General features: G+C 41.2%; 1 protein-coding gene across 4 annotated transcripts in view; it reads right to left on the reverse strand.

Moving 5' to 3' along the window:
• PATJ (PATJ crumbs cell polarity complex component) overlaps nucleotides 1-23,474 on the reverse strand; it is a 336,460-nt gene that overhangs the window by 11,959 nt on the left and 301,027 nt on the right. For all 4 annotated transcript variants that reach the window (XM_048220189.2, XM_026497951.4, XM_026497952.4 and 1 more), the window contains 6 exons: nucleotides 21,527-21,674; nucleotides 20,347-20,433; nucleotides 16,820-16,934; nucleotides 16,053-16,090; nucleotides 11,945-12,067; nucleotides 11,119-11,223 (listed from right to left, as the gene is read on the reverse strand). In XM_048220189.2, coding sequence (XP_048076146.1) covers nucleotides 11,119-11,223; nucleotides 11,945-12,067; nucleotides 16,053-16,090; nucleotides 16,820-16,934; nucleotides 20,347-20,433; nucleotides 21,527-21,674 — 616 coding nt within the window. The remainder of the gene's footprint in view (nucleotides 1-11,118; nucleotides 11,224-11,944; nucleotides 12,068-16,052; nucleotides 16,091-16,819; nucleotides 16,935-20,346; nucleotides 20,434-21,526; nucleotides 21,675-23,474) is intronic.

Below are 23,474 nucleotides of genomic sequence, written 5' to 3' on the forward strand. Positions count from 1 at the left end.
ATCAATGGTTCTTCTTTTAGGTTATAATAGTCAGTACACAAGTAAGTATGGAGTGAGGAACTTGACACCAATGCAAAGGAACTGGATTTGACTGCAGTTTCAGAATGAGCCAACAGAGGGCATGGCTGCCTAAACTGCTAAGCTTAGCTGCATCTGTTTAAAATAGAGTTTTTACAACAAGGAAAGCAACAGGCCGGCCATGGCGAGTCAGAACACATTTTGGTGAAGTATCCTATTCCGGAGGAAAACACAGCTGTGTGCAAGGTATGGAATCTTCTGGAAATACCACCATATACAGAATGACTGAATGAACTATGCAAATATTTAGGATAAGAGACAAAGAGGAAAAGACAGATTCGCCTTGTCCACAAGAGCCCCTCCACTTTCCACCAGCCCTTTTTCTACTCTCCCCATAGCAAGCGTATCAGAGAAGTTGTCTTTGCATCTGACCTCTGTAATCTCAACCTACACCATCTTCCTGAACCACTCCATCTCAGCAGCCATCCCCATCACCAGACCTAAACTTCTATGACCCACTTTCTGGCCTTCCTCTTGCTGCTGGGGCCCACTTTTACACCTCTTGGCTATTCTACTCACTCCTGTGGCTCAGTCCTGTTCCCAATTCCCACATGCACACTCAGGGTCTAGGTGGCAACAAGGTGCTGAAAATTCCCAGCCTAGTCTGCTATATGCAATTGCCAACTTACCATCTGCATTAACCAAATTCAAACTCTTGATCCAACAACCATTTTCTAACTCATTTCCCCTTAGTTTTCCCTCTTAGTAGATGGCACCTCTGACTACCTGATTAAAATGTGTTAGGTATAAAACTGAAAATGCTTGATGGCTGACTGGTGATGACTGTCTAACAAGAAAGGATGCAGGGATGCTAACCACACAGGTGCTTACTCTCTGAATATCAACCTGATACATCCCTCTCTCACCTGCCTTATGCAATCCACCATCAAGTCTTCTGGATTCTACCTCTAAAACACTTGTCCAACCTGTTCCTTTTTGCCTCTATGGCGACCATCCTAATCAATTAATCATCATCATCTGCCTTTTAACCGGCATCCCCACTCATCCTCTTCCAATCTCTCTTCTATACAACAGCCAGTTATCTTTTTCAATATAAACTGCATAATGGCACTCCCCTGCTTAAAACCTTTCAGTGGTCTCTCTTTGTACTTAGAATAAAATTCAGACTCCCTAATTATATACACAAAGGTCCCCCCCCCAGCCTGCTCCTCTAATCCCATCATTCTCCTTCCACTCCACCCCACATTCCAGTTCTCTCTGCCTGCAATCTGCCCCCCCCCCCCAAAACCACCAGTTGGCCTGGTATCAGCTTACAAGTCACTTTCCTTATACCAGCCTTCTTTACAATTGGTGCTTAAATTAATTTCTCCTGTTTTTCTCTCTGCAGCGCTCTCCAAATATTTCCCACAAACTGTGATGATACATATTTCCGTATCTCCCCCACTGCCCCATCACAGGATTCATGAGGATAAGGACTGCTTCTCAGTATTAACATGCCTGGCATGTAACAGTTGCTTAATGAGTATTTGTGGAGTGAATGAACCCAAAACCTTCCTAAGGAATAAGGATTATGGGACTCAATTTTCTGAATTTCCACAGAACAGAGTGAGACTGATAGAAGTTACAAGGAGATTGGTTTTGGGTCCTTTTAAGGAGAAAAAACCTCTAGTGAGGCAGTTACAGAACGGAACGGCACAGCTTGTTACAGCATAAGCATCCTCAAACAGAGGCTCAAAATCTATTAACTTGGGATATAGTAAAGGGGATTCCTATATTTGGTGGGAATTTGGACTTGTACTCTCAGCTGACCAAGAAAGAGACCATCCATTATGGGGCTGACAAAGAAAGTCAGTAAAATATTGTCTTCTCCAAGGTGTCTTCAAAAGCGAAGATTTGATGGCAACCTGCTCCTTTCTTTGCCCATTTGTTCAATCTGTAACAGTGCCATGACAACTGGGTATCAACTGAGCACTTCCTTTACGCTAAGCACTCTCCTGAGTCCCTATAGAGGTAGGTGCCGCTATTATTTCTGTATTTCAGATGGACGAACCTGGAGCAGAGGTTAAGTAGCTTTCCCAAAGTCTGTTAAGGAGTGAAGGCTGGTTTCATTTCCATGTCATTTCACACTAGAATCTTGTGCTCTTAATCATATGCAGTGTGAGGGTATAGACCTGGCCTTGGACCCTCACACCAGGCAATCTGACTCACACTGCATGTAGTTAAGCACAGTCTCGATATGGTGTCAGGGAGGAAGAGGGGAGAGAGATAGTTGAACAAGCAGTTGCAAATAGAGCAGATCATCATGGCGTGTGGTTGACAACAGGCAGGAAAACTTCCTGGCTCTCAGAAGGTACTGTTAAGAAGAGCACTCAGGGCGTGGGAGACATATGCCCATGGATGTTCCAGAAGGATCGCTTTTTTTTTTTTTTTTACTTTTAGAAAGAGAATACACTTTCAAGAGTCTATGAAATCGGCCATATAAATTGTGATACCAGAGTCACAGTTCTATTTGGGTAAAAATTAAATTTTTTTATCTAGCTAGAAAATATAAGAACACTTCTAACAGCACCATCTTACAGAAAAACTCACATCCCTCTAAAACCTGAAGGCCTCTTGCTTACCCCCAACCCTGAAATAAAAAGTGCCTCCCAGCCACTGATGATATTAAATCCTAGGGGCTTACCTAGGCTCCTTGGGGCTGTTTAAGCTCCTGTTTTGTAGGAGTGGAAGCCAAGAAGCTAGATGGGAAATGTGAAGATTTTCACTAATGGCTTAGTCTTTTGCAGGAAGGCAAGGAGACCATAAACCCATCACCCCCAGAATGACTTCATAGCCCCAAGGTGTTTGCATTACCATCTTGGTCTCAGAGTTGATTGGTCTTCCCAGGGACTGATTTGTGAAAGATGAGAATCTGATCCGATTTTGAAGGGTGTGTGTATTCAGCTGGGTACAAGTCCAAGGAGATGTGGCCTATGAGTCTTAGTTCAGTCCTGCATCTGAAGTGCTCGTCCCCCATCAACACGTTCAGTTCAGGAACTGAACGGCATGGAGGTAAGGCTGGGAAAGGTCTCTTCGTGTGTTATGAAAAGGGGAAGGTAAACAGACTAATGGGAGGTTTATTCATTTTTTTTTTTAAAGTAAATCTAGAACTTCGGGTACAAACTTCTGTGGTAGGTTCTGAGGATAGAGAAGGGAGTAGAGGAAACCAAGGGAAAGCAGATGTGTTCAGTCCCTTCAATGGACAGGCTTGCAGTTGATGTTATCTAGTATGGGGGGCAGATCTGAACACATGCTGTACAAAGGAGAGAGAAGAGGGGAAGAATAGGTTTTCTGGGTAAAGCAAAGGCGTCTTTGAAGTCCTCAGACAACACATATTAAGGTCTGCGCAACCTGAATACATGGTTCAAAAGCTGTGGTGTCCGGAGTCCTTGGACCCGGCTAGGGCCAGCTCCATTTCCACATTACACAGATCAGCAACCTTTCTTCTCGTCCCTCATCCCTAGGGACTGGAGATATGACAGATGTCTTCCTTGCTTCCCACTCACCCTTTAAAACCATTCACTTGGTTCAAAACCTGTGGGTCCTGCACATAGTGCTGCTACATAGACCTTGAGTGGCTCTTTAAGACAGACAGCTAGGTGTGGAAGCGCTGGGTGATGGGTATGCACAGAGTAAATGTCATAGATCTTCTGAAGCTGCCAAGTGGCTGCAGCAGTTTGAACTCTTACCGGGCTTTAATGAAAGTACTTTGTCTCCTCACCTTCTCCCCAACCTTGTTATGACAAACATTTAATAAGTGCCTACCTAAGGAGAGGGAGGTCACTGGTCTGAAGGAAGACGAGGAGGAAATCCCTGTGCCTGAAGAGAGGGAGACATGTGAAATGAAAGAGAAGGAGGAAGCCACTCTACCTGAGGGGAGAGAGACTCATGAAATGAAAGAGGAGGAAGTTACTCCACTTGAGGAGGGGGAAACTTGTGAAATGAAAGAAGAGAAGGAGGAAGTCACTCTATCCGAGAGGAAGACTTGTGAAATGAAGGATGAGGAAGAAGCCTTATCCGAGTCTAATGAAAAAGTGGAGACTTGTGAATCAGTGGAAGAGGAAGAACCAATAAGGATGTTTCCCCCTCCAACTGCCCTTGCCCCTCACAGCGTGTTTCCCCCTCCAACTGCCCTTGCCCCTCACAGCGTGTTTCCCCCTCCAACTGCCCTTGCCCCTCACAGCGTGTTTCCCCCTCCAACTGCCCTTGCCCCTCACAGCGTGTTTCCCCCTCCAACTGTCCTTGCCCCTCACAGCGTGTTTCCCCCTCCAAATGGATTCCCTCATCAAACTGTGTTTTCCCCTCCAGGAGGGTATTCATTCTGATATGCTTTCTCATGCCTTGGCTTCCTGTGGCATTTACTAATTTAGGTTAAAAGCAAAACTAAATTCAATTAGAATTGTAAGTTCTATATTAAAATGATATATGCGTGATGCTTTCTAATTGAGTAATAAAGCACAATTTTTATTGCATGGACCCTAGGCTGAGTACCTTTTCCTTAAAAATAGTTTTTTTTTGGGGGGGGGGGGAGGGACACCTGGGTGGCTCATTCGGTTAAGCGTCTGCCTTAGGCTCAGGTCATGATCCCAGGGTCCTGGGACTGAGCCCTGCATCAGGCTCCCTGCTCTGCTTGGCCTAATTCCCTTGGCCTAATTCCCCCGCTTGTGTTCTCTCTCTCTCTCTAAAATAAAATCTTTTAAAAAAAAAATAGGTTCGGGGGATTGTTTTGGAGAATTGAGAAGTCGAAATACTTTCCAGTAAGTAGGATTATCACAACGCACACAAGCTTGAGCTCCTTGCTTACAAGTCCCCCGAGCTGTGGCTCCTGTAGAAGAGTAAGATTAGCCCTTAGACTTGTTAGGGCTCCAACCCTGCAGTACAGAACACGAACTCAGCACTCACACCCGACCTGGATCCCAGATCCACAGTGTGGATACGCTGAAAGCCGACAGGAAGCTAAGGTGCTCTCTGAGAAAGCTGGCAACTTAAGACGGGGCACAGAACAGAAGAGCAATCAAGAAAAGCTTGCCTTGGCCCATGCCTGACATTTGGTGTAACTTAATGAAGTAGGAAGCACATCTGCTTCAAGATTTTATTTAGAGTCTAATGACACTGATTCCAGGGACATCAGAGAACACTGACCTCAATGTATCTGTTTGAAAAATATAATGGTTCGAAGTGTCAAATGTTTTAAGTTTGGAGTAAAACAAGGGGCCAAGTGTCTGCTAGTGACATCACCATCCAGTGGCACACATCTCACGTGCCACCTGGAAAACCACCCACTTCCAGGGTCCTAGAAATGTTTGCATCTGCTGACCTCGAGCTCATGTTATTACAATGAAAGTAATACAAAGCCACTTATATAATGCTTACCATTGGCAATTCACTGTTTTATTAAAAATTACACCTCATTTAATCCTCACAGCAACCTTGGAAGAAAGGAATTATGATCCCTATTTATAGAAAACTGAAGAGATAAGTGAGAGGACTCAAACACACAACTTTCTGGTATTAAAGACTACTTGGTTCTATAGAACTCCCACTGGTCTTCATTTCAATTTTCAAACCTTCAGCTCTTTGTCCTTTTCCTGGAGCTTACCACTCCCTTCCCAGCATCACTTGGCTTTCTATCCATCATGACCTCCACCGGTCAGCTGGTTACCTATTAGAAACACCTGGGAAGCTTTAGACTCTCAAAGTCCATGCCACATCCCAGACCCATTAAATCCCTGTGGTAGAACCAAGGACTAGTATTGGGATCAGTGACTCTATCGCACAGCCAAGGTTAAGAACTGCTCACAAGCCCCTCCTTTACTGATGCTCACATGTGCCTTTAGATGCTTGCCCTGCGCCCTCCATCACACACCTTTTCCGTTCCCAACCCAATCCATCTCTCACCTCTAGTAGAATTTTTCCAGACCGAATTGGTAACCGTGCTGATTAGTTCTCTCTAAGTTGGTATCTTTTAACTCGATCAGCATAGCTCAGCAACCCACTCGACGTGACCAACACTTTTTAGGCCAGGCCCTGTGCTGGGGGCACAGACATTACTTTGGAGCAGTTCATGGTCTCAGGGCAAAATGAGCCCCAGGCACTCCCTATTCCCCAACTTCTTGGTTGGAGAGTTTCTAAAACAAAGGATTTCACAGGATTTATAGAGAGGGCATGGAAGTGGGGTGTTACAGGTATTCCAGGCACAGAGAATAACGTGCTTTCCTCTCTCTAAGTAATGCACCCTCCAGTGGGTCTCAGCTCGGCTTCTGAACTAGAAGCAGCACTGCAATAATCAGCTCACGGAAAATTTGTTTTTTCTTAAAGATTTTAAGTAATCTCTACACCCAACGTGGGGCTTGGATTTATGAGACCGCGATGAAGAGTCTCGTGCCCTACCAGCTGAGCCTGCCAGGCGCCCCTTCACTACAGAACTTGTAATCTTCTTTTTCAGAGGTAACATCATCCCTACCTTGTCTTCTATCTTTTTTGCTCCCAACTATTCCTTTGCTCTCTACTGACTCACCACCAACTCTGAAAGAAAATCAATTTCTTTAAAGATTGCCAGTGATTTATCTACCAGTTGTACTGATTTTTGCGATTTTATTTATTTCTGCTTCATTGGAAGTGTGCTGTTCTTAAAATTCTTTTCTCCTTAAGTGTCTAGAATCTGTATTTTTGACTCCTGGTTCTTTTCTATTTTATTTTTCCAGGATATTTTTGTGTGCACATGATAAAAAATTAAATAGTACAGCACATGATAAAAAATTCAACACTTTCACTCTCTGGAGACACACTAAACATTTCTCTTTTCAATTCTAGAGGCATAAGCTAAGTAATATGCTTACAAGCCTATTTTAAAATTTATCATCTTGTTGATGTCTATCAACTCCCTATTTCAACAGATGAAATAATCCAGTGGATGAAAATTTAGCTTGCCAAACTCTTCCACTTTATATTATTTTAAAGTTCTACTTGTTTCCTGTGTTTCCTTAAATATACTTAAACCTCTACAGTTCTAACAATTTCCAACAACCTCTTTTATTTCAGCTTTAAAGATTTACTTCTCGTATTTTCCTCTTCACTAACACATCCCAAATAACCATGATACTAACAGTTCATGCATTATGCTTGGTTGTATTGGTTTTATTATTATGACTTACAATTGTTTATATAAACGTTATTTATACTGAGTCAACTACTGTACTATGATTACATTTCCTTTTCTTGGTACAAGTTTATTTTCTCCAAGGTAACAATGATCTCATTTTGTTTAATTTTGATATACTTACCACCAACTGAGCCCCAGATTCTCCCAGTGATCTCAAACTTCCGATTTAGTTAAACAGATGAGATAATACATCTGTTCCTGTTCTTTCCTTTCGATGCACAGGCATCTCTCTTAGAGTATCTTCTCCCCCTGCTCCAGTTTGGGTAAGTTATTCTCTATGCTTGCTACACAGCTGCCCTGGGACTTCCATGTTTCTCAGCATTGAATCCACTGGCTTCCCTCTTTTTTCTTTCTTACTTGCTCTTTTGCTGGATTACATCCTAAAGTGATTTTCTCAGAAATACACTGCTGAAAAAGAGGTGCCATCTGAATCTCTTGTTCTTTTGTAAGTAGCTTTTATTTTTCCCTTTGGAAAGTTTTAGAATGTATATAGGTATTATACTTATTTATCCTGCTTAGATTTATGGACCTTAAGCTAAGATTTATTTTATTTCTTTCTTATTTTTTTTTCTTTTTGCAACTCCTATTTGTTGGATATTGGATCTCCTGAATTAATCCCACGTCTTTTTCTCTTCCATTTTCAATTGAGGGTTCAAAAAGAAGTCACTGTTTTCTCTATATTATCTTAATAAATATGACACACTCTCTTTCTCCAAACCAGCAGTTTGACCCTCTTATATCAATTTTGTCATTGTTGTTCTGGAGAATGTCCCCAAAAAGCCTCCCAAACTACTTTGTAGACAGACCCCTAATGAATCTCCCTGATTTCAGACTCTTCTTCTGCCTTCCCTACTTGCTGTTGACTCCAAGCCTTTGTCCTGTCTTTGTCACACTGTTTTCATTCATATTCAACCAGTATCTATGATAAATAATGTGCCAGGCAGTGGGGATGTCGACATGGAAAAGCCTCAGATGGCTTTATTTACCCTGTTCCCAGCAGTGAAGTCTCCCTGAGTATTGGTGGTAAAATTTCCTCTGCCTATTGGACATCTCCAACTACAATGTTCTCTCCCAACATCCTCTTCCCATACCCCCTAGTTTAGTTAGTGCTCCCTCAATCCACCCATTCTGCTACACTCTCGACTGTTCGCAAAATTTCTTAATGGACCCAGAACAAGCCTCACAAGTTCCTTTACTGACAAAAAATCTCTGATATGCTCTTTTTATCTTCTGTGTTCTCAAAGAAAGATGTACCAAAAAAAAAAAAAAATTCTAGCAGAGAGTCTGGGTTACCTGATTTTGTCCAAAAAAGGTTTCATGGTCATTCTACAGACAAAAGAGCTTAACCAGACAAACTATCAGACTAGAAACGCAAATATAATTGGGAACATCTAAAATGACACCGTGTAGCCACATCAGTCTCCACTGACCAATCTATGATTGAGAATAAGAAACCATCAGACTCTAAGGGCAGGAATATCTACCTGCTTATTAACACCCAGAGACAGTAATGTATACTGTGGGGAGAAGCTTCTGGAAGTGTTGGTCGTCTCTTCCACTCTTTCCCCTTCACCATCCTGCAGTCTGCTGACCCAGACCTTAATCTTCCCCATGCAACCAGCAGTTGCTGACTGCTTTGCATGATACACTGACACTAAGTCTTTTCCACATCATCAGACACAATTACCTGACCTTCCCTATTGCTCTGCCAATGGGCTGGCTCACCTGATAAAAATAATTACCTATGCCAAGTCAGCTGTAATAACTATATTGCTGGTACTATATGCACATTGTTTTAATTAGGGCAAATACACTATGTAACTGAAAGGCATCTGATGCAGGACATAGGAGTTTTCCGGGTTTTGAGTCTAAAGCCTTTGGCAGCACATATGCTCCATACCCATAACTGTGTAGATTATAACTGTAAAAATCCCAAAGGATTCCATTAAGCTTTTAATAGCACAGGTTAGAAAATAACACTATGAACTAATGTGATTAATGCAAGAGAATTTTTAAACCAAATGTCATTTTCTTAAAATACAGAAATAGGAAAAATAAGGAACTCCTTCAAAGGTATGTGAATAGAGGTAATTTGAATGAAGTGTTAATTCTGCATGGGAGAGCTTGAGTTCATTGTCATTTAAGGTGCTTTTGTAGTTAATGTTACAGTTTTACATTGTGGCTTCTTATTACTTTGTGAAGAAGGAGGAGCTGAACAAATTATATTGGTGTATGGAAATACTGGTAATACCTGAGTTTGCTAAGAGAGACATTTTTTTTTGTCTTGACATAGTTATTCATTCAAATAACTTCCTTTTAAAATTCTGTGTAACTAATGGTCCCCAGGCAGAGACTGAGCAGTTGCACTTTTAGGCCTCTAGGGGTCAGCATAACTCGAAGGAAGAACAAGCGCAGCACAGAAGAAAAGCAAGGACACACAGGGTCTGATGGGACTGAGGTGGGGTGGAGGGAGGAATCTGAGGCAGAGGCCTAAGTTCCATGAAAGTGAGGACTAGGAGGAGAGGGGAAGCTGACTCTACCAGTCCACACAGTGTTCTGGTTTGCGTTCTGCAGAAACCCGGGACCCAAATCACTGAATAATACGTTGCCTATCACATAAACTCCCTTGAAACTACTGACAGTATTTTTATGATCCCCTTCATACATGCTGAAAGTAATTTTTTTAAAAGGATTTTAGAGGGGAGAGGGGCAGCAGGAGAGGGAGGGAGAATCCTGAGCTGACTCCCCCCTGAGTGCAGAGTCCAACGTGGGGTTCTACCCCCTGACCCCGAGATCATGACCTGAGCCAAACTCAAGAGTCAGAGCTTAACCGACTGAGCCACCAAGGTGCCCCATCGTTTACTTTCATAATGTCCGTTTTGGCCTTCTGGATTTAGACCATTGAGATGTGAGAGTTAAGCACCACAAACTGGTTCTCCCCAATGCAATGGCTTTTCAGTTTGAAATTATTATTTTCAAGATTTTAGTGTTAAGTAATCTCCATACCCAATGCGGGGCTCAAATTTGCAACCTTGAGATCAAGAGCTTCATGTTCTACTGACTGAGCCAGCCAGGCACCCCTGAAATTATTATTTGAAGGCTAGAATGATCTGAGGGGCTGGCTAGCCCTCTCTCAGGCACTAAATGGTGGGTTTTATTCTTTTCACCTGTAAAGCATTCACTACTACCTGCAGAAGTGTGGTGATTATAATCATACATTTTGGAAGAAACTCATTAGCAAAACTCACTGCAGTACCCTGCCTCTCACTGCACCATGTCAATCTCAGAGACATATAGAGTACTGAAATAGAAGGAGGGGTAACGAACAGCACACATTTCTACTTCCTGCTATACTTTTCCGTGCATCTGGACAATACTCTTGGGGACCACAGCTGATAAACAATTGTCTGCCTCAGTTGATGACAACCACACAGTGAGAACTGAACAGTGTTGGCAATCATTTATGCTAGGGGGAAAAAGAGCATTGTATTTCTTCCTTCCTCTAAAGGGAGTGGAAGAAACAGCGTTTGGGCAGTTCGGTAACAGTTTTTGGGCATAAGAAAAGAAATCATTTGCTATTCCTCACAAACTTTGATTTACAATAGAACGCTGGAAGCTAAAAGCCTTGTTGATTTATCATGTGAAGCAAAGAGTAATTTTTCTCCCCTTGTTATGCTTTCATATAATCATGCTCACTGCCTGTATGGGTGGCATTAAAGAATTTCTGAATAAAAATAATAATTTCTTGCTTTCAACCTTCATAATTCACATCAGCAAGCACCCTGCTGGGCGGTGATGCCTACTGCCAGTGACGCTCAATCTTTTTTGCACACCACTTATCTGCCTCGCGCAGCTGCGTGTTCCATTGATCGCAATACCTGCAGGATAATGCGCCCGTAGGCGTTCTTAAGCAGATTAACCACATCCGCGTGAGACAGCCCATCCAAAGGTTGCCCATTAATGCTGACAATCCGATCTCCAACCTGGAAGTACAAAAGTGGTAGAAAATCACTATCATTAAGAAAAATTAAATTTGAGGAGAATGCTTAAGATTCTTTGTAAGTCATATTTCCCATTTGTGGCTATTGTGAAGAGTCTGTGTTTCTCCTGTGCATGCATGTTCCAGAAGCATGAGGAATTTTTATGGCTTTCCCCAAATACAGACCAATCAGAGAAACAAGAAGGGGGTCAGATTTGATGAGGGGAAGGCACAGCAGGCCACTTTTGTATTTTGGCAATGGTGGTGATTCACACATCCATTCACCAGTAATAGTGAGGCATACAAATTAACTGTTCAATAAAGCTCTAATGAGGAAGCCAAATATTTTCTCCTTTATTTTCCTACCTAAGTTAAGATTAAGGGGCAATGGGGAAAAAAATCCTAAGAACATTAATTCTTCTGGTTGAAGGACGATTCTAAGGTCAAATCTCTCTCAGGTGAAAATTAATTTTGGGTGGAATGAAGTGCTAAAAATGGTATGGGAGGCTTTGCAAATGAGCTTCTTTCATCGAGAAGCTTTGATACAAACAATAATATTTTTATATGCCCAGGGACCTAATGAATTTTAGGTGTAAACTTTCTCCAATGCATTTTGCCCTCAGCGTGGGTCTCTGCTGGAATTCCAACTTTAAATAAACCGCCCATGGCTGCAACTTTGTCCCCCACCACATGCTGTTAGCACTTCACCATTTCCTTTTGTTTACCTTAAGTTTCTGGGTACGTGCAGCCACACCACTGGCCTGAATCATGGCAATAAATATTGGGATATCTCCTAAGGGACTTCCTTTTCCTCCGGCAATACTGATTCCCAGGGCATCGCTGAGCTCCTAAAAAAGACGGAAAACACAGGCTCATATATTTACTACAAACCCACAACCTGATTGCCCCCGGACAGCTGTCGCACAGACTCCTTCCATGATGCAGGAGGCCAGGGTAACGGGAGGTAAGCACAGCGCCTGTGGAGTCAGGAAGAGACCTGTGTTTTCAGCTCTAGCACTTAATTAGCTGGGGGTGGGGAGGGTCTCGAGGCAGTTCCTTAACCTCTTAGAGTTTCCATCTTTATGTTGGTTTGAGGATTAAATGAGATGATACAGTGCAGTCTTAGCCTACCGAAGACGCTCAGTAAAAGGCAACAGTAGGAGTAAAAACAAAAAAAAAAAAATACAAAACAACCCTATGTTACTGCTCAGTGTAGTGGCCAATTTTGATGCAGACTTGGCAAGTATGTTCTCATATGGTGTTTATGATTAAACTGCCACACATATCATGCTCTTCTGGGTGTGAACAAACACACTTGGCTCTAAAAGAGCTGCACGGCTGCATTACAACAAAAGATCTGAGAGGACACCCACTGGAATGACAGCGGAGTCTGCAGAGAGAAGGAAGATGTGGCTGGAAGTGTCCGCTGAGATTATGAGGTGAGGCAGCTTGGCTCGCTCGGACCCTGGTGAAGAGATCCTGGCTCTCGTCCAGGTTTTCCCCACATTTGTATCACAGGGTTTTACTATTTTAAAAATCAGGGGAAGAATGACTGACGCGTTCCAGTTTCAGCCTGGTGGCTTTCGCTCAGCTAGAGCACGTCTCTCCTGCTGATGAAAATGAACAACTCTGTCAAACACAGCAAACAACTACCTGAGGCTTCGGAAAAGTAAAGACACAAACAAACTGTGGTGGAGAGCCAAAACTCGGAGAAAAAGCAGCAGGGGGTGGACCTGGCCCTTGTTTTCCTGGCAGCCTTGTCCTGAGCACCAGAGCCGGTCTAGGAGCCGGAAAGGTGGCGCCAAGGGTAACACTCTGTGTGGATGCCTGACTCGCCCCATCTCGCCCCATCTCGCTGGTCAGAGGAACCAGGCAAAGGGGCCCCCGGTGGCTGGAGAATAAAGGAAGAAAGCTGGAGTAGACAGAGCCTGAGAAGGGGAGCCACAGAATTCTCTGGCTTCATTCTAAGCGACTCGCTTCGCTCACCACAGACCTGAGCTGGGAGCTGCACCGCCGCTCCTGGAAGGTGAGATGGAACTTGCAGTCTGAACCCGAGTGGGCTGACTGCCTGCTAAGCCATAAACATCAACGCTCTCCACGGTCTATACAGTGTAACATTCCTGAGGTCCACGATACAATCCTAAACTGCTCAGTACGTAAAGAAAGTGTGACCAATTTTTTTCAGCATATGCAGGACAGGGCACCCGGGCGGCTTAATCACTTAAGCATCTGTCTTCGGCTCAGGTCATGATCTCAGGGTCCTGGGACCAAGCCCCACATCGGGCTCCATGTTCAGCAGGGAGTCGGCTTCTCCCTCTGTCCCTGCTTGTGCTCTCTCTCTCATTCTCTCAAATAAATAAATAAATAAATAAATAAACAAATAAAATATGTAGGACTGCTGAAAGTAAAAAATTATAGCACTGCTTCGTGGGTTTCTCAATTTTTGTAAATGTAAACATGACGACTATGGCATAAATATTACTGGCGTGGGTGAGGTAAAGGGGCTTACGTGGTAGCAAGACTCCTGACGTTTTAATCGATTATTTAAAAATATACACAGCTTAGTGTGCTTCGATTTTGCCTCATCAAGTTGGAAGATGGGAAAAGAACAAAATGACAACAAAAACCACATAGGAAAGAACTTTAAAAACTCAAATAAGTTTGAGGAATTCTTTACTATTAATAATATTACTAATGCTGCCATGTCATGCTTATAAAAAAAGAATGGCAAAGCTGACCTCTCCAGTCATGGGTAATTCATATCCTGTTTTCAAACACATTTGTGTCTGGCTTATGTTTTTTGAATGCATCAACAGTAGAGCAGTGCACGCAAAACGGCAAGAAGAGTTTCATCACAAAAGTTTCTGCTTGGAACATGTGTGGGAGAATATGGTTACTGGGAGCAGGCCTTTTTATAAAAGCCTATAAAAAAAAAGTGGCTGAAATGACTAAGGAAACATAAAATGATATTTACATATACATACACACACATATATATTTAAGATTCATCCATTTATTTGAGAGAGAGAGTGTGTATGTGAGCCTGAGTGGGAGGGGGAGAGGGAGAAACTCAAGCAGACTTCGTTGCTGAGCTCAGAGTCTGACACGTGTCTGACACGGGGCTTGATCCTACTGCTGTGAGATCATGACCTGAGCCAAAACCAAGAATCAGAGGCTCAACCAACTGCACCATTTTATAAAATGATATTTTATAAACCTTGGAATGAGGAGAAATTTATGGAATAACTTGGCTTTGTTCAAATCCATCATAACGCTTTCATAATTTATCCATAATTATGTACACGTTGGTAGATTTAACTTTCCCATCATAGGTACATCTGAGTTGCCACATGGTGGAAAGATACTAGGAACAGATGAAGCAGATTTATTTCAAATTGTAGTCAGTAATAATGAATGACACTTCTTGGACATCTGGGACGCACTAGGTACTATGCTAAATACACTACTTGCGTTATCTCATTTAATCCACACAAGAAGATTTACCTTGTGAGGTAAGTGTTGTCATCCCCAGTCTACAAACGAGAAAAACTGAGTAACTTGCTGAAGGTCACAGAGCTAATAAATGGTAGAGTGCCTTCAAACACAGCTATGACTGATTCCAGAGAACTAAGCTATGCTGGATATCTTTTTTTTTTTTTTTTTAAGATTTTATTTATTTATTTGAGAGAGAGACACACACACACATGGCGAGAGAGGGAACACAAGAGGGGTAGAGGGAGAGGGAGAAGCAGGCTTCCCGCTGAGCAGGGAGCCCGATGTGGGGCTCGACCCCGGGACTCTGGGATCATGATCTGGGCCGAAGGCAGACAGTTAATGACTTAGCCACCCAGGCGCCCCTGGATATCTCTTTACTGCAGTTGAACCATGATCATAACAAGGTCATAATTTCTTTTTTAAGTATTTCTTGAATCCCAAATTTAATGGTTGAAAGTGGTCAAAGTACTTTCCAACATTCTGGATACCACGCAAGAGCTTGAAAATCAGGACTGACAACGTTATGAACTTAAATACAACTTACACAATCTTCTCAAGAAGGCAATTTAGCAATATGCATAAGAGCCTTTAAATAATAAGTGTGGCTTTTGACTCAATTCCATTTCTAGGAACGAGTCCTGAGGAAATCACCCATGATATAGACAAAAAAAGAAGAACAAGGATGTTGCTATAAAGGAGCAAAAGTTGAGAAATAGGCTAATTGTTTAGTCGGAAGAAGCTGATTAAGAAAATCACAGCACATTTATATGATGGAATCCTATGCAACCAATAAAATCATGCTGTGTGCTGTCAAAAAATATCAGCACGGCTAAAAGTTCATCCTTAAATGGGACAGGGGCACCTGGGTGGCTCAGCTGGTTAAGTGTCTGACTCTCGATTTCAGCTCAGGCTGTGATCTCAGGGTCCTGGGATCAAGCCCCGCATCGGGCTCCAGGCTTGTCATGGAGTCTGCTTGAGATTCTCTCCCTCTGCCCCTCCCCCTGCTTGTGCACACGCTCTCTCTCTAAATAAACAAATCTTAAAAAAAAAAAAGTGAAAAAGACAAGCTACAGGAGTATGTTTAATATGATACCTTTTTTTTTTTTTTGGTTTGTTTTATAAACTTAAATACATGCACAAAACATAGTGGATGGGATATACCAACAAACTCGCAATGGTCCTCTATGTGGCTTTACTGTACTTCTAAGTCTATGTATGTCACACACACCATTTCAGGCCTTCCGTAACTTAAAAGAGCACACTAACAATCCAACAAATTGTATTCATTTTAAGGGAAATACAACACAAATCTGAAAAACAGCAAAATTATTGACCTACCCTGATGATCTCAACGGTCCTTGGTCCCATATCTGTGCCTACAAATAAGGAAGCAACACAATTAACTTTTTAAAATAAAGAGATAACACAGTTAGGATTTAATATTCTCCTATAAAAATATTATCCTTTAAAAAATAGTATCATTTTCTAGGCCTTTCAAGACAGAATATGAACAGTTATCACATACTTTCTCAAAATCCAAACCGGTAACCATTGAAGGGGTGCTATTTTAAAGAGGCCCTCTGTTTGAGGTAGATGTGGTCATAACCACGTGGTGTGACAGAAGCTGACGGCGGTACCAGGAGCTGCCGGGGATATGGTGCCTGAGTGGCTTGAGGGATGGGCTATCTCTGTGTCACTGTCCGTTTTTCTGCCTTGATCGAAGACAACCCTCTCCTCAAGGAAAGGCTTAAAAAGGACTCCTTGCCCTGCCCTACCCGCAATGGTATATGCGCTTTGACCTTCCTCAAGTGACCTGTCATTTGAAATTTTTCTCTTTGGGAAATGGTTTTCCTCTCTGAAGTAGTTTAGATTTCCGCTTTCCTGGTTTTCATGTGATTCTTGTACAGTTAAAGGCACGTTCCCAAAATGAGTCTCTATGGCTTTCCTTCCTTTAGAACAGGCTTTTCATCAAGCTTGGGGCGTAGGTGGACACGTTTGAAGATTTCAACGTATCTGAATTGAGGGTGAAGAAATTGTTTTTAAAAAATATTAATACTTTAAAAAATCGGGTCACAGGTCCTGCTGGATGTGTGTCCAAGTCATACCTGAACTTTTGGGGGAAGGATCTGTAGCTCTCTTTGTGCCGACCAGGTTCTGCAGGCTGGTGATGACAGGAGCCAGGGAGGGAGGGAAGCTGCTATGTGCGCTCTGCTGGCTTCCCTGGAAAGAAACCCCACCGTCAGCTGTGCTCACACACTGACTTGGTCTTAAAAATTCAGACTTAGTATTTTAATTACAAAGTAGCCATAACCATGTGACAGAAAAGTCTGTAGAGGCTAAAAAAGAAAACAGAAGTGACCCCTCCTCACACTCTCTTACCACTCCAACCCAATCCCATTTGACATTTTTCCGTTGCCTTCCCCCTTATATGAGCTTTTATATATGGTTTCAATCATCAAGATAGAAAACATGCAATAATTTAAGCTTTTCTTGCTCCCCATGAAATAAAAAACCATTTTCCTAGGTTGTTGTTACGTACTGTTGATATATGATCAGTTAACGGTGCTGTGTGTCATTTGGGGCTGCAGTCAACATTTATTACCTTATTACCCAAATTACATGATCTGTTTTGCTAAAACAAGTATCATAAAATCTTGACTAACAGAAACTTTCTCCTCAGTTGTAGGAGAAAGCAGCAAATATCAAGGGAATATTTTGTCTTAGGAGTGGGTTAAATTTTTTTTCTCAAAGATTTTCCTAGAGTCAGTGGTAATGGAGCCCAATCTGTTATACTTCCATTATTGTCCTTTTATTCATTTAAATAAATATTTGAGGTCTACACTGTATAGTCATGTATGGCTAGTAGCTATTCAATGAGAATCATATACACAGTGGAGGACCTTTCCAATGCAGAAAATAATGTAACCCCCCCACCCAAAAAGTAACCAATAATGAATAAAGAATGTTTTCTACCAAATTATCAAGGTTATGCCTAATTGCCTCAAAATTTTAAGCTAAACCTAAGATCACAATTATAATCTGATAAATTATAATTTGATCCAATTCCTTAGTTCTATGATGCATAGTTGTTTAATATTTTAATTCCCTAAGTATGAAAATACTCAAACATAAAGAAAAGGTAAATTATATAGCTGACATTCATATGCATGCCACCTAGATTCCACAATCAATACTTTGCTGGATTTTCTTTATCACATATTCATTCATCTATTCATCATTTTTTAAAAAATTCATTTCAAAGTAAGTTATAGACATCATACACTTCACAGTGGATATATATATTTAAAGGAGTGTTTTCTATATTTTTGATTTAAATCAATAGTGCTATAAAAATATTCAGAATTCAGGGAGGATAGCATATTATAACTTTTGCCTAAAAAAAATCTTAGAACAATGTGTTTGCCATGGCCTTTATAAATACGAAGTGTTCCCTCAGTTACCTGAGGAAAAGATTTTTCAAGTGCTCTTCCATGACACACTTTCCTCGGCAGAGTAAAGACACTCTTTTCTGGTTGGTGGGAAAAGACATTTAAAAAAAAAGAGGCTTGGTGGCCCCAACAATAGAAGATCCCTCTTAATGAACCCACTTTCTCCAGGCCAAGTCAACAAATTATAATTCTCCTTGGCCCTCAAAAGAAGACATTTATCTCCCCATCTTATAATTGCCCAGAAAAAAATCTGTGCCCCTAGAGGGTCTGAAGGTAGAAATGCCTGGGAACGGGATCCTCTTTTTCTCCAGTCAGGTCAGGGGCTGGTCTTCAGCTTGTGATAATGGAGGCCATTTCCTTTTCACAGTTGGCTATGAGCCTTCTTTCAATTAGCCAAATATCACTGCAGACTCTCCTATCATCTCAGCCAAAATTTTAAGGACAAAGTAAGGATAAAACATATTTACTGTTTTTTAAAAAGCGGAATTAAACTTCTGCCCCCTCAGGTAAAAATTCCGTGCCAGAAGGTTAGATAAGTGTTTGATACTTTGTCTTAGGTTTCCAAAATAGGACAGCTCACATTTATAGATCAGCTAAATGGTGATGATGGTTTTATTGACACTTAATAATAGAGCTTCTAAATTTGTTAGCTCTGTATTTAACTTGAGTGTGAACTTTATTAACCACTAAGACATTCTTACACATGTTCCTCAAGGACAGAAATCTAGTTCTACCTACTACCTCAGCCTTCGGTTCAAACTTTTCTTAAAATAGTGGGATTCTTTGTATCCCTTTATGCTTTTGCATATGTTGTTCCATCTGTCTGGGATGCCTTCTTCCTCTTTTCAACCTATCAAACTCCTTGTGCAGTGAGATTCAACGAGCCTCCCCTGTGGCACCCTCCCATATGCTCCAAAGAAGAAAAATCTTATTGCCAGTATTGTTCAGTCTGAATTCTAACCTGCGTACAACAAGGCTTTAGTGAAATCCTCAACAAGTGGAACTTCCACTGAGGAAGACGCTGAGACAACTATTTTTGCAACTGAAGTTCCCACTGTTGATACAAGTCTGTTCAGAATCATTATCAACCATTTGCTCCTGGAGTCGCAATGCAACACTGGGTCTGAGTACTCATGGTATTTGCTGCTCATTGTGGAGGCCAGAAATGAAAGAGAAAATATATTCTAAGCTTAATATGATGTTTATTGGGTTTCACTTTTTTGAAGATTCTCTAAAACAAGATAGCTAGCCTGGGATCCTAGCTGAACAATGGTATTTTTCTTCACCCACTTTCTAGTGGAGCAAAGGAAGCAGTTCTATAGCATTCCAGAAGCTTCTGTGTGCTAACCACAAACTCAGAACGACTTCTGAACAAAGGCCTTGGAGAGGTTTTAAGTCTAAGGCAGCCAGGGAGGGGACCAAAACTCATGCTTTTAACCTCAAAACAAAGGCCCATCTATAACCCACAAAGGAGATGGAGGTCACATGTTAAGTTTCTACAGCTTCATTATATACCAAATGGGACAAACATATAGTCTACCATCTTGATTTTGTCAGCCATCATAATGAAAACAAAACAAAACAAAAAATCCCAAAACTTTGAAATATACTTTGTTAAAAAAAATGTGGCACTTACATCAGCCTTGCAAATAAACGTAAGATGCTTGCTAACCTACAAAATATCACCCATTAAGGCCTCCCTCTCAGAAGAGAACCCCCCACACTTTGCTCTCTTAGGAATATGCCATTAATTGCCCTCAGCATGTGTGAGTGGCTATTCACAAGTTAACTTTATAGCAATATTTAATTGAATGAATAGAACAATGTTGTGCTAATGAGGGTCAAATTGCCACCAGATGTTGCTTCTTTCTTTCTTTTTTTTTTTAAATAAACACAGCTGTGTACATGCATGCATGGGCAATACAGAACTACTAGTGGACGAGAAAAGTGGTTCTAAGGAAACACTGGCAGGCAATAAAGAAGAGAAAAATCTAGGGATTAACGAATATTAATGAATTTCTATTCCACCTTTCATTTTTATTTCAAACACATGAAAATGCACTGAACGTGGTCTTGCGAATATGCTGTCTAGTACACATTATTTCCAATCATTTATGAAATGGGGGGCTTTCTCCCGGTGGGGATAGGTGAGTGAGTCAGTCTGACAGGAAGCCATCAACAACCTGACTGTTCTGTGAGGTCTTCCTCGAGGAGGCCCAGGAACCAGCTCGGAGTCTTCCAATCTCTAGCTGCACCAGCCCCTGTGCACACTTGGGAAGACAAGAAAAGAGGTGAAAAACAGCATTTATATTCTAAATTATCATGGCAGAGAGTCCACTCATCTCTGCACCAAGAATTGTAAATGGGTGATGAAAGCAAGAGGAAAAAAAGGAAATTCAGTAAGCAAAAAAATCACACAAAATAACAAAAATTCATCAACTTTGTGGTATTCATCTCATGACTTCATGACTTCTTTAAACATGGTAAGAGGATTACATTTCAATTCACCTCTTCCTTCTCCCTTCTGATGAAAGTATTCATGAGCAGTGAAATAATTAAGAAAAAGTAGTGAAAGGAGCACAGAAAAATCATAGAGGTAATCTACAAATAACACATTCTCTCATAAGTCATAACTGCTGACTACACTTGGAAATCAGGATTTTAAAATAAACAAGGTTCATTTGTGTTTGCAAAAACTTCCACAGCTATTTGTGAAACAGTATAAGATGCAGCTGGTTATAGGTGAATGGAAATTTACAAGAATTTTTATTGGATCCGTTTCCTCCAAGGGAGGCAGCGCCCATGTGGCAGAGGCACCCGGAAGGGAATTCTGAACCCAGCCTCTCTGCAACTTCAGTGAGAAACAGCGTGCGTGGTGGGAAACCCACTCAAGCAGATCCTTGTCATCTTGGGTGTGCTGCTCTACTTTTTCAAACTTCATTTGTGAAACAGGAGTTGGTCTGGATAAGACTGGATAGTCTTTAATGGTCCCTCAAGCAATAAAAGCTGAATTTGGTACATTCATGACAATACCACTTTAGAGAGAGAAGGATGAATTTTTGGATTCCAGGAGAACTTATTCCATCTAATGCATCTGGAAGGTAATTGTGGGTACTTGGTTTCTCACAAATATAAAAACTAGCTTAGAAATCCCCAAAGAGGTTTCTCGTCAATCCTGTTAAGTCAACGTAACAGCCTTCTTGTAAAGCTACTTATGATGGGTTAAAAAAATCAGAGATTAGATCTCTAGTGAAAACCAGGGTTAGCATAAAGTCGAACCCATTTTATAACCAAGCTAGATGAGACCGGTTCCCTCTGGACGTCAGTTATACCAGCCGGGCAGACAGCAGCCTGAGGACTCACCTTGAGGACAGTGGCCACTGTCTCCTGTGAGGCATTTCTCATGTCCTCCCCATTCACAGATAAGATCTGATCTCCCTGAATCAATCTCCTATCAAGGTCTGCAGCTCCACCTTTCACGATGTCAGAAATAAACACTCCATTTCCATTTCTGTGAATACCACAAAGCAGTGGGTAATGGCACAATTTAGTACTTCTGAGCAAATCTGAAATTATGGACATTCTATACAGTTTCACTAAATCCTAAAGCTTGGAATAAGGGTCCTACAAAGCCATCTCATCCAGTAATATCACTGACTTCCAAAATGATAAACCTCAGAGCGCTTGCCCTTTAAATAGTTTATAACTATTTATGCTGCCTACTGTAATATTCATTTTTATTGGCCCAAGGGCATCATTTCTGCAAGAGGATAATCTTAGTGAAATGAAATGGAAATCCACTTTAAAAAGCAGAGCTAAGTACTCTTAAAATGTACAAGTTATTTCCTTATAGATCAGCTCAATTATTAGCATCTGATCTGTTCTGGTTTCTCACTCTCTATTCCTTCCCTTATTATGGTTTTAATTATATTTACTTGTTTGAGGAGTAAATAAATGTATGTCTCAAAATTCAAGAGGTTAAAAAGTGGAGAAAGAGGTTGAAAAGTCTCCCCCTCACTTCTGTTCCCCAGTCCCCAAGTTCCTTTTTCAGAGGTAACCAGTATGTTCCCTTCTTCTTGTGTATCTCCAAGAGATATTCTGTGTATACATCAGCAAATGCATGTACGTATAGCACATATGTGTGTGAACAGATACACACACACATATTCTCCTCCAGAGTTTTTTCTTCCAGTTTTATTTTCTTTATCTTTTTCACTTGATACACCTTGGAATTGGTCTTTATGAGCACCTGGGGCTTCCTCATTGTTTTTTAGGGCTGTATACTATTCTACAGATGTTCCTCAATTTCACGATAACTAAACTATTGATAAAAAATATACAAGTTATTGTCATTCACTAGCTATTGTAAACAATGTGCAATGGATACAATATCTACAAGCATACCATTAGAATACACTTCTAGTCATGGAATCGCTAAGTCAAAGAATTACGAATCGTGAGAGTTTATATACCTGACCTTTCACAGTGGAACTTTCTGGGCTCAGGAATGTGACTGTTCCTTATAAACTCAATCTGAAATACTAGTGCTGTATGAAGATTGTTTTATCAATCCAGCACAAGACAAGAAAGTAAAACACATTCCTCTAAGTGGAATCTCCCCAGGCATATGTATGTGTCACAACCAGCAAGCAAACTTCAACATGGGCTCTGTCAGGTGCTCTGCACCCAGGTGTGCCTTGAATGTATTAAGAAATAGGAGTCTCAGCTTTTTTGATTTACAATGCATTTTCAGAGTGATGATCATGACAGCACAGTACCTGGCACAAAATCAGTGCTCTCAAAAACTGTCACTGATATTTTTATTTTAATAATGGCTTGGACTGCTGGAAAAAAGCACTAGGCTAGCCATCAGAGGTCTGGGAGGGCACGAGACATAATATATGAAAAAACAACTTCAATTCTTCCTAGGAAGATGGCTGATAATCATTTAAGGCCACATCGGGATGTCACTTGGAAACCTTGCAGCCCTGTTGGAATAAATACACACTAAATATCGAAAACCAGTAAACCATGGAAGCTGGAATTGCAGTTTCAAGATTTACTTACTTCTCTAATCTGCTACTATTATTCTATAATGCCCATCGTATGGGTAAGCAGCCCAGACTTCAAAAGAAAAGCCTAGCCAACAGGATCTACCTACATTTTTGTTGCAAGTTCTTCTTTGGGGACAACTTTCTTAATGAAAACTACTCTCATGAAAAATGTACATTTGTCTCTCAACTACATCTCTCAGCTAATTTTTGAAACTCACCAACTAGTTGTAGTTAACATAGCATGAAATTCACATGGT

This window comes from Ursus arctos, unplaced genomic scaffold (genome assembly GCF_023065955.2).
Source record: "Ursus arctos isolate Adak ecotype North America unplaced genomic scaffold, UrsArc2.0 scaffold_12, whole genome shotgun sequence".
Classification (NCBI taxonomy): domain Eukaryota; kingdom Metazoa; phylum Chordata; class Mammalia; order Carnivora; family Ursidae; genus Ursus; species Ursus arctos.